At 43.4% G+C, this 12,141-nt stretch overlaps 1 protein-coding gene across 1 annotated transcript in view; it reads left to right on the forward strand.

Moving 5' to 3' along the window:
- ptprn2 (protein tyrosine phosphatase receptor type N2) overlaps nt 1–12,141 on the forward strand; it is a gene marked incomplete at its 5' end in the record, with an annotated part of 111,372 nt that overhangs the window by 27,617 nt on the left and 71,614 nt on the right. Inside the window, 7 exons of the mRNA XM_083683847.1 lie at nt 920–1,176; nt 2,425–2,836; nt 3,122–3,349; nt 3,511–3,551; nt 4,365–4,774; nt 6,719–6,805; nt 9,790–9,869. Of these exons, the coding sequence (XP_083539973.1) occupies nt 920–1,176; nt 2,425–2,836; nt 3,122–3,349; nt 3,511–3,551; nt 4,365–4,774; nt 6,719–6,805; nt 9,790–9,869 (1,515 nt within the window). The remainder of the gene's footprint in view (nt 1–919; nt 1,177–2,424; nt 2,837–3,121; nt 3,350–3,510; nt 3,552–4,364; nt 4,775–6,718; nt 6,806–9,789; nt 9,870–12,141) is intronic.

A 12,141-nucleotide genomic window follows, 5' to 3' on the forward strand; every position in this document is an offset into this window, starting at 1 on the left:
CAGGGGTATCATGGGATGCATCAATGGCTGATGTGCATTGCTTGGAATCCTCATCTACCTACCCATTAATATAGATGAGAATGCCAGAATCTATGGGTGAGAGACCATGACTAATGAAGTCATATGTAGCCACTTTTTGTTAAGCGTTTATTTTCTATTCTTCTTTCTCAAAAAGCTGACCCATAAAGGCAAGGTCTGAAATTTTCATGAATCTAGACCTAGATAATTTTACCTTCCAATAATAAGATTCCTCATTAAAATACTTTCCAATGCAATTAGAATGTGTAAAATGTAAAACAGTGTCTCATCACCACATATTGGCCCCTGCAGATACTGTAATATCTGTGGTATTTCTGTGTGCTTTTCCGCAGTGGAATGTCGTCCCTTTTGGCTCTTTGGGAATGGGGCCATGTTTTGGGTGTCTTTTTGCCCGGGTAGCTCCATCTGGCCTTGGCACAGTTATGCTATGTCCCTGCCCAGGAGCCTTGCAGTCAAAGTATGTGTTGGCAATTAGCAGAGATGTTGGCGTGACATTCTCAAAGGGCTTGTTGACTGGCTGGGAGAGTGCCATGCATTGCTTTTTCCAGAGGTTGACTGTAATCAGAATTCAACAGAGGCCACCAGATAACTCCATATATAGTATGCACCACCTGCATCTCTCACCGTTTCTAAGAGTATTATAGCCATCTCACGTTTGTAATGTTTATCAATAGAAATTAGTTATAGCTACGGTATTTGATTATTCAGTTCATCTGTGCAAATAGACATTAAATCGTTTCTGACCATATGTCTGTGTGCTCATATTTCCTTCAAGATAAGGAAATAATTGTATTGGTATTGTTATATTGGTGCTCTAACCCACACAGAGAAATAACATGGTTTATTATTGCTTTACACAACCTCCATTATTCTACTGTAGGTTTGACTTGGCAGGATGACACCACCCAGCAGGTAATCTCCAGAGAGCTGTCCAAACTACTCAAGGTTCCCCTCCACCGGCCAGCCACACCCCCTTTGCCTCTGACACGCTACAGCAGCAGTGGAGACAGGAAGCTGAAGTCTGGGAAGGCGGAGCTTAGCAGGAATGTTCAGAAGTACCTGAAAAATCGGAGTTTCCTTCCCAAGTCTTTTGGAGCGGCTCGCCAGGGGCCCCAACAAGAAAGGCCTCTCACTCAGGTAAGGACTCACGGAAAGGTACCCTTTATCCCAAATCAAGCCCTAGCCCCTATGCACCTGTGAGGATTGAATATGTACTGTGTAATCAACTAGCAATTACAATTCTTAAACCTAACCAATCCTCTTACAGTATCTCCACAAGTGCATAGGGCGTATCTCCTGGTAGGGTAGGGGTTCCATACCAGCATTTGTCATCTGCGGTCCATTGAAAGAGGCCCTTTGGGTAATGTAGAGGCCCTGTATCCTCTCTGATTGCATCGTCCAAATGGACAAGATGCAGGACCCATCTATGCAGGGTGTGGCTGTGTTGTCTCTGCACTCCTTTTGTTTCTCTTTCTCCTCTCCTCCTCCCCACTGAGCATGGATGATCCCCATTAGAAAGGATCTCCTATAACTCCTTATATTAAATCATATATCTCATCACCATATTTAAGGCAGAACCCCAGGGTTGCATGAATGTGCCTGGCATCTCTCATACCAGGGCAGCTTCCTTGCTGTCCAGAGTTGAGGAGTTCAGGACCCTCCTTAATGATGGTCCTTTGTTGGATGGTGGGATATAGGATGACAAACATAGTTAGTGTGAATGGTGGAGCCACCATCCTGCTGTGATAATGCCATTAGAGTCTCCCAGTACTCTGGAGCTGTGGAGAATCTTATTATCTCTTTCAGTGCTATGGCGGAAAGCACAGCACAAAGGAAGATAGCATTAGCACTGATTATGATGCCTGGAGGTCTAGGGCCTTTGTCAATACACTATCCATGAAATTGTTGATGTGATGTAAAATATAATGTATGTGTAGATATGTATGTTATTTATTATATGCAAAATGTAATGTCATATTTCTAACTTTAGAGCATATTTATTTGGCTTGGATAATCAGCCAGCACCTATATGCTGACGGTGGAGATAAGCATTTAAGTTGGTTATGATGTGAAAACGCATGACATTACTGTTGAGTGACACTATCTCTTTTATTATTTCCATATGCAATCTTCAAGGGTAGTTGTCTTTGATCTAAATCCATTCATATCCTGTCCTGTCTACCCAAGCCCAGGCCGCCTCTCTTTTCATGCCAAAAGCTGTCACAACACTGATGACCTTGCTTTACCCTCCTCCCATGGCTAGATTGGAGAGTAAGGACCTTAGGGCAGGCTGTGAATACAATGTGAATACACTGACAATGGTGATTGAAAATAGAAATATAATGGAGATGATCTAAGACGAAAATAAACATTGTTCCATTACAGGAAGAAGACTCCCAGACTGACCGCCTTATGGACTACATCCAGCCAAAGTCCCAGGGCTGGGGAAAGTCTGCATTCTACAGTCTTCAGCCTGCAGGGTCGTCTCAGGGGGGGAAAGTCTTTACCCAGGGGGTAGTGGGGAGGCTACCCCCAGTGGCTGCAGCCTACTCCAGTAAAGATCCAAGCAGGGCCAGGGTCCTCTCTGCCCAGCTGGAGCGCTACCTCACTGGGGCACCATCAACCCAGAGTCGCCCAGGGGCAGTGGAGGGATGGCCCAGGGGGAAGGTCCACTACATCAGCTATGCACGCCACCCTGCTCCCAGTGATCAGACAGAGCCCCAAACACATGTGGGTGGATCCAGACCTCCCAGGCCCAACATAGAGAGACTGAAGAAGTCCCTCAGTTTGGTGGATGGTAAGGTCCATATTTTCTAACATTTTCTGCACTTATTTGCAGATATGTTCAAATGTTTGTAAGACTTATTTTAACATTATTGGCCATGTATGTGGTACCATGTACATGTTCTGTTTCATGTGTTCTGAGTACCATGTTCTGCACATTTTCACTTGGTGTTCAACCACCTCAGCTACAGTACACATCCTAACATGGCAGTGGAGTTATGGTGGCGTTCTCAAAGTTCCCTCTCTCCCTCTCTCCCTCTCTGCCCTCCGTCCATGTCCTATACTGCCCCTCTCCCAGAGCGGTTTATCCAGAATGTGGTGAAGCAACTGGCAAGGCACAGCGTCAACATGAAGGCTCTGGTGGGACGAGACCTGGACCAGCTGGCTGATGTCATTGCTGAGACCCTGCAGGTGGTGGATGGAGTGGAGCCCAAGGGGGGCAGAGAGGTGGAGAGGGAGCCCCTGCCCACCATGGACCAGGACCAGGACTATGAGGACATATTGGGGCAAGACACAAGGCCTCAAGGTACAGTACAGAGCTGAAAATAAAGCTGAACTTGTTATACATATTTCCTTGGTTGTTTTGTTATTGGCCACAAGGCCTCCAATCAATAATCAATCAATCAATAGTTTTCTGGAATACAAAGGGGAAGTGCTGCTGTTTTCACACATTCTGTTTGTTTACAGGGCAACAAATAGAAGGTGCAGACACAGACCCAGACAACAAGGTAATTTACAATTATTCTGTCTAATTTATAAATTGGATTCAAAATGGTGAATACAATGTCCTAGCAACACTTGCTTCAGTGTTCAGTATCAATGTTAGTGTGCTGTTACGAATGGGTTACTGTTACAGTTTCTTGTGGACTGGGAGGGTTATGATCTGAGGCGCCATGATGAAACGGCAGGCCCTTTGGAGACTGTGTTCTCCCCCTTTGTTTTCAAGCTTAAGTCTGTATCCTGTTTTGTCTGCACTTCATTAAGTAAAGATCCTTTTGTTTGGTACCGCTACCTACTCATCTGACTCCCTTTATCTGCACTGCACCTAGGTCCGCTTACTATACCAAAACGTTAGTGTACTAGTGTTGATTCAATGTTTAAAGAGGGGTGATATCAATGTTTTTCAGGCTAACATTTACTGAAACAGTCATTGAAAGAGAGGAGAAGGAAAGCTAGATTAATAATAACAAAGCTTTCAGACAGTCTTCAGTTTTGATCATTTGGACCCTGATTCTGTTTTCAGAAAGCTCTCTTTGAAATCACAGTGATAAGACTTGTATTGCTTTGCAATAGAGCGTGATAAAAGGGGTAATTTTCCTTCAAGTGTGTATTCTTAAAAGTGAACTTTCACAGTTCTTTCATCTGTCAGACAATGACAGATTACTACTGCAATTTGAAAAAACATCAAGTTACGATGGACAACAAATGACAATCTTATAACTTTCAAAAGCTGTGGGACAGATTTGAAAATGAATATGTACTGTATCAAAACTACTTGCAGCAGTATCCATTCATACAATATCTAACTATTTTCACCACAGGACCCAACCATCTTCAATAAGCTTTTAAATTACCTCAACCGGGATCCCTTCAGTGATGCTCCAGAGGCTGACAGCCCAGCAGAGGTGGATGTCGGGGGCCCAGGAGTGTCCATGGAGGGTCAGAAAACCGTTGGTCTGGAGAACGTCCGGAGCAGGACCACCCAGGGCCAGGTGCCTGTACCACATCCATGGGAGGAGAGGAATGTTGCCTTGCCAGAGGAGGAATCCCTGGTGGACTCTGAGGTGGAGCAATGGATCCATGGTACAGAGGCTCCGGCTGAGACAGACCTGCTGGTAGAACCACAGAAGAAGGACATGAGAGTCCAGGAGGAGGTGGTGCACCTAGCGGTGAAGGCATACTCTGCACGAGGAAAAGGCAACGATTTTGGTTACATCATTACAGACTCTGAGTGAGTATGGTTTCAATCATTACACTAAGGTTTAGTGTCCTGTTGTCTTGTTTTACCTCAAGGAAGAAATGTCATCTAGTTTTGGTTTGTTGTTGTATAGGTGTAAAGCATAAATCTTCTATGTAATTCAAATTGCTATTGAAAAGTCCAATACCTTTGAAAACCACTCAGACAATGGTATACTTAGCTTGAATGGTATACAGTAGCTTGAAATCCTTAGTTTTTACCTGAGAACGATAGTGTTTATGATAAGTCCCTGTGTGGTGGTATTACGGAGCTGTATTACAACGTTAATGATGATATTGTGTCACAGGAGGCAGTCAAACTCTCTCCACTCCAGCTCAGGCTCGCCCGAGATAAGTTTCTATCGACTGTGTTTTTGCCCGTGGCGCTTTCTTAAATCCCTTTATGGCGTTATCAGGCAGAGTGTCAGCACGCTGTCCTTCACCTGTTCAGCAGCAACGCGTTCAGCACACCCACTCACCAGGGCCTGATGGGCCGATCTCTGACACTGCACCACACACACACACACACACATGCACACGTCGAGGGAGAGGAGAGGAGCAGGTCACCTTCCAGGCAGACATTTCTCCCCCCTTCCCATTCCTGAACTAGAACGGGCCTGCAGTTGTTTCTCCTGAGTTTGCTGCAGACCCCATGATTGCATGCTTGTTATCCCCACCTCCTTCCACACCCCGCAGTGGGGCTACACTAACCTGCTTATCTGACAGCTCCTGACATTGTGGTGGGGAGAGGAGGGGGGGTATAGAGGAGGAGTGGAAGGGGGGAAGGTGGAAGAGAGAGAGAAACCCAAGGGGAAAACTGCTAGCATCAACAACCCAGTCACTCCTGGACCTCTCCAGTTGTTAGAATTACCTCAGAGGGAGGCGAACGTGTCTTGAATCACTTTGTCGAATGTTTAACTTTCAAAAGCTCTCTAAAGAAAAAAAAAGAGCCTCACTTTCTTAAAGGTAGAGTAAATCAAGCAGCTCATGGTATCTACCACGACAAGATATAGAATTATAAGTTGATAGGCAAGTACACTTTATGAGGTTTACAAGTACTGTATTTTTTTCTGGTTATTTTTAGTGATTATTAGGATCTCTTTCCTGTCCAGCATCGTATGATTTTCGAAGAGTCCTTTAAAGGCAAATCGTATGACATTGATTTCAACACAGAAATAAGTAAAAGACATTCAGTAACTTCATTTGACTTTATATTATCTTTCACTCAAAACACATCTGATGAAGCTGTGAGTAGTTCAGTACGGCCTGTGTCTAGCCCTCTCATTTCCTGCACACAGCGCATCGCCTGCAGATTGCCTTTGTTTGGTCTATTTCCTTGGGCGATTTACTCTCTGAGTGAGAGACCAGGAGACTGAGCTGAGATGAAGCATGACTTTATCATACAGCCATTACACTTCACATCCATTCCATTTGCACATTATTATTCATCTCACTGTGTGTGTACAGTATGTGTGTCTGTGTGTCTGTGTGTGTGTGTGTGTGTGTGTGTGTGTGTGTGTGTGTGTGTGTGTGTGTGTGTGTGTGTGTGTGTGTGTGTGTGTGTGTGTGTGAGAGGGAGTGAAGCGCAGCTATATGATTCAGCCATTACACCTCACGCAGGTTCCATTTGCACCTTATTGTTTGTCTCATTGCTGGAAAATGCAGGTGATTTACCAAGCCTGAAGAGGCAGCTGATCCCTATTCCCTTGGCAAGAGGCTTTGTGTGTGTGTGTGTGTGTGTGTGTGTGTGTGTGTGTGTGTGTGTGTGTGTGTGTGTGTGTGTGTGTACATATGTATGTATGTGGTTTGTTCGTATGTGATGATTGTCCATTGTGTACGTGTGTGACCTGCCCTGTCCATGCTTTATGTGACCACAGTAGTATACAGTATTGATGAGATCCATGTTTGACACACTGCTCTCCCTGTCTCTCTTCCCCAGTTCTCTTCCCACTGACCAGGGCTTGGACCTGATGGAGCGACTGGCACAACGGGTCAACCTCCACACCACAGACCTCCTACAGCTCTCGTATGTGTACACACACACACACACACACACACACGCTCATGCACAGGCACTTGCGCACACACACACACCACTAGTATCTGATATACATTTTTGTGCTGACTGGGATTGGGAGGTGTAGCAGAGATAACAGAACAATTTTAGATAATCTAGAATAGAAGAAAGAGGTTTTTTTTTTTTTTTTTTTTTTTATAAACATCTCCAATGTGAGCCCAGGGAACAAGAAACAGAATGAAGGTTGACCAGACACAGTAAGTACTGTAAATGTGAAGCTGATGCAGTACTAGCAGAGTGTGTAGGCGTTTGTTGTTATCCTGACCTTTCTATGTGTTTAACTTCCTCCAGGGAGAGAAATCAGCTCTAATTACCTCCAGATATAGTTTGATGTCTCTATTGTATTCAAAACACTGGCGTGTTGTTGTTGCCTCTAAACACTCGTCACATTTAAAAACTAAAAACTGTTTTCTAACAATACGTGATTTCTTGAGAAAATGCACATGCAAACACTTGTACTTACACTTGCTCACTCGCACACGCACGCTTGCACACACAAGGATAGCAATGTTAATGTATTAATAAATAGTGAAGTGTCCTTGAACCCACCTAGTTTCTTACAGTTGTACTTTGGCTGTGCTTCTGGTGCCAGACAATGTAGGAGGCAGAGGAGCTGTGTAAGCTCTAGGATCTGACAAGCCTTTCAAGCCTTCTCCTCCAGCAGAGGTGAAATCTGGGTGGTTCTCTTACAGCAGCATACAGTACAGAATGAATGCCAAGAGGGTTGTGTACTGTCATATACATCTATGGGAGTACAAGGGCTTGAGTTTGAAGGGTAACCCCACAATGACAATGTGAACTGAACCTTCTCTGTTAGAAACAGTCTCAAATTGACCAAAGAACTTGGTGATGAGGGATGCAACAATTATAGTGCAACTTTATCGATTGCAGATCTTGGAAAACAGCTCCACATTGAGTTAATGTAGCAGTGTTTGTATTCTGTATTCTTAGAGAGAGAGAGAGAGAGAGAAACACATTGACATAGGTGTGTTGTGTGTGCTGAGGCTGAGGGGTTGAGTCGTGCGTCTCTGTCCAGGCTGTCTATTATACCACACCATGATGATAGCTCATATTCTACCCAGAGGAGAGATACAGATGCCAGCTATTGTGCCCTTTGTCAGAGCTGTTTTTCCCTTCTCTTTTGGTAAATGATAAAAGCGTATTCAGGTAGAAATGATAGAGATGGAGTCTGCTGGGTTATGATGTGTGCTGGAGCTTATTGTGTTTCTCTCTGCGCTCTGCTCAGCAGGTGAGAGTATGAAAGCATCCCTCTCTCTCAATGTGACCTAACTCTGCTGCGACTGAGGGTCAGAGCACACTGCCCTGTCTCAGAATCCACTCGCTGTGTGAGGGAGGAGATGGAGAGAGGGGTGAACAGACATACTCAACAGAGAACATGGAAAATAGAACAAAAAAATATAATAAAAAGAAAGCTCAGGTGTAATTGGATGGAGTCTGCACACATTGAACTGCAGTTATATAAAAGATAAAAAAGCAGCACTGTTTGCCTATGGTGATATTATTTCTTTGCCCTCTAAAGATGACGTAAGTGTTTTACTGATTACAGACACTAGGGGGAGTGGCTCCCTCACACACAGATCCATTCAAACTGAATTCTGAAACTGAAACACACACACACACACACACACACACACACACACACACACACACACACACACACTTCCCCCCAACTAAGCTATTATGAAGACCAAGCTTACAGAGACCCCATTTGATTACACAGAATAACTGTAGTTTTGCAGATAACTTATCAAAATCTATCACCCGGGAGTAGTAGTGGTTTTTCCCAAGTATATTGTGACAATCTTTTCGAAGGGAGGGAAAAACACGACAGTTTCATTTGAGATGCATCAGGATTCCTGGCAGAAAGTCTTTGCTTGCACCAGGGAGAATGAGAAAGCAGTGGGAGGGACCGTGGAAATATTGACATTTGTGAGAGCAAACAGAGCCCAGGTGAAGGCATTAGAGGAGGACATGTTTCTTTTTGAGACGTGCATGAGGGGAAAATTGTGAGGAACGCTCATCCGATGATCCAAGGAGCTGCGTGCATGGCGTGCCTCTGGTGCAGGCAGTGAGGGATGTCTGTCTCCCAGGCTGGGTTACTGTAGCTTGGCAGCTTGATGAATCCTCACAGACTGGGAGTAGGACGTAGACTTCCCAGGCCAAAGGGTGAAAAATTACCGGGATGAAAGTTGATGATGAAGGGGATGCGATTGTGGGGGTAGTGACGGGGGGTCTCACGTCACTTGACAGTACTAACTCACCAATCCTATTGCTTCTGTCATTCCGAGCATCTTACATTTCCCATCAGCCACTGCTCTAACATCGCATCATTTGGCTGGATCTTTTAGGTACTGTATAGTCAGTCACAGTTGTTTGTGGCTATTTTGTGTCAAAGAATAATCTTCTGAATGAAACTGATGGTTTAGGGCTGGAGGATTGTGTATTGTAGGCGCTATGCACCTGTGGACATGGCAATTCTTTTTCCTTATCAGTCAGCTCTGGAGGGTTGGTTTTTTTCTGGTTTGGTAGTTAGTTTTTACTTTGGCCGTTACCTTTGGTACCTAGAACATTCATACTGCATTGGAGAGAGGAGTGTGTGCTCACTCCATGCCAGACAGATTGGGCTCTGGGGGCAGACAAGGTTGCCAGAGGTGAAAAGCAAACAACATTCTCAGTTGCTTTATATGCCAGCATTTCATGTTTGGTGTTTTGTAAAATTCAAACAGAGAGTGGAAAGCACCCCCTCTCTCCTTTTTACTTACCTCTGTCTCTGCCTGCTATGAAAGGTGTATTAAATTGGAATTTGGAAGAGTCACCATCATTTTCCCTTCCTCTCTTACATCCTACTCCTCTTTCTCTTACTCTGTCTCTAGTTTGGGGAATAATTATGTATTTATGTATCTGTCTTTCAGTGTGCTGGGTCCAGCTCTGACCTTCAGGGTGGGCTCCAACCCTCAGAATGTCAGCACTGCAGATATGGCTCGCATGGCAGGTAGGACCACTCTCTCATTCAGACCCTGATCCTCCTCAACACGACTATATCCTCCATAACTATTGCATTACAGAATCTTTGCAAGACTATACAGATTTGTTATAGTCTACTATGATTTAGAGTAGGACCAGAGTTTTTCCTGATCAGATCACATCCTCAGGAAATCTCCTGCCCCTATTTATGAAGTCTAACATAGAAGAGAGAACACTTTAAGATATTCAAAATGAGAAGCATAGCTGATAGCTAATTAACATCACAAACACAAATTAAGAGTTTCGTTGCAAAATGCTATATCCACCAATGTACTTTCTCTTCTATAAAATGAATGCTGTCATGGCATAAAAATCCTTCATAATACATTGAAAAAGACAGTAGCTTTGTTAATTGTGTTGCTTACATACCAATTACATTCCTGACATTGTAATTAATCTTGATTATTTAGATTTTTTATGAGAAATGTAACATGACTGAAAATTGTGCAAATAGATATATAGCATTTTGCAATGAAACTTTTCAAATACCAACATGTGGTGGCTGTTGTATTTCATAGTCAACAGATTTAGATTGAGAGAAACCCATTGTTAATGACCTTCATGGCACTTCATTTCATTTTCACCACCCACACCATGCTGTCAAATTATCTCTTACAGTATGAGCACACAGATCAACCACACCAGATACTGCAGTTATTACCATGTCCGTCTAGTTCGGGCAAGCCCCTGTCTGCAGATTATTAACACTGTGTTATGACAAATGAGGATCACTTACACAGATGATAACTAGTAGAACACACTGCTCCCTCATATCTACCCAGCTACATGGAATAACCCTGGATGGGTTCTCATTTGCTTTTCTCATATATCCAATAGACTGACAGGCTGAGACAGGCTTGTCTGACGGTTAGATGGGGGGCTGATAGAGAGGTGTCATGTTGAAAGAGGATTGTCAGTATGCACCGTTACTGCTCCCCTGGCACAGTCTGAACTCGGATCAACACTGGAGAGTGACGTCCTTGCTTTGGTCGGAAATGACTTTGAGAACCAGCGAGCGACAGTCCGACAGTCAATATCACTAGGTTGGAACAAATTAACACCAACAAAAAGCGTGGAACTAGCTTTTTATTGGCTGAAATGTGCTGTTGTTCTTTGTTCTATTGAAATGTGGCACCCTCCTGTTTTCTATTGGGTGGTATATGCAGGATTGTTTTGTCCTCTGTTTTCCATTAAGATGTTACAGTTGCTGCACTACATGAACATGGTGCTGGGTTTTTTTTGGCATGGGGAGTGTATTTTGAGACAGTTGGAATTATGGGGTTATATTGGCACCAAATATGTATCCAGGTCTCTCTCCATGTCTATGTGGAGTGATTTGACTGTTGATTAGATGGCGTGGGGGGAGAGCTAATGACAGCAGCAAGTTCGCCTGAAATGTCAGACCAAATGTTAAGTCAACATGATCAGCAGCCTGACCGTTATTGATGAATTATGAATACCACTGACCTGAATACAAATATGTGAATGCTGGCAGGAGGAATGCTTATCCCCCTGCATACTGTTTCAGCTTTTTATTAGGCACTGCGCTGTACTGTACTTGTTTAAAGAACATTCTGAAAACAGATATTTCCCTGAATTATTGTATGTGATATTCCAGGACGTTTGAAACCATAACTGTCCATAAATAAAGATCAAAGACAGACGTGCTACAGTATTAAAAATTATATGATAATGTGTCATGGTTCCAAAGCATGCTCTGGTCTGTGGATCCTCAGACTATGAAGATACTTGGGGTTGGGTCTGAAAGTGATAATCCTTGGTGACCTCTGAGCTTTGCATGAACAGCATGGCCTCCTGATGAACTCATCAAAGACAAAACCAACTGTTGTCAGGTAAATATTTTCTAGCTACCATTTGACTATAATTTTAGTATTAACTGTAAGTACCAGTTGAATATAGGGATTTTTCAGTGTAAAAGCATTCACTGCTGTTGTTAGACATCATTCAAGAACGGAGAGAATAAGGTGATGGCTTGAGTAGGATTGGAGATTAGTTTTGAGACTAAGATTTCTCTACATTTAATTGCATTAGTTTGGTCCATGTCTTTGTCCAGGTCTTTGGCAAGGGCTCTATCAATGCATTCATCTTTAAATGTTGATTATGTTGAGAATGGACATTTACATTAATTATTTCTTCAATAAAAAATGTACAATTACAGTACATGTACGTTGTAGCAGCTCAGCCAATGATAAGACGTTACAGTAGGTGTCTTGTAAGTG

The sequence above is a fragment of the Argentina silus genome, assembly GCF_951799395.1.
Source record: "Argentina silus genome assembly, chromosome: 1".
Taxonomy (NCBI): domain Eukaryota; kingdom Metazoa; phylum Chordata; class Actinopteri; order Argentiniformes; family Argentinidae; genus Argentina; species Argentina silus.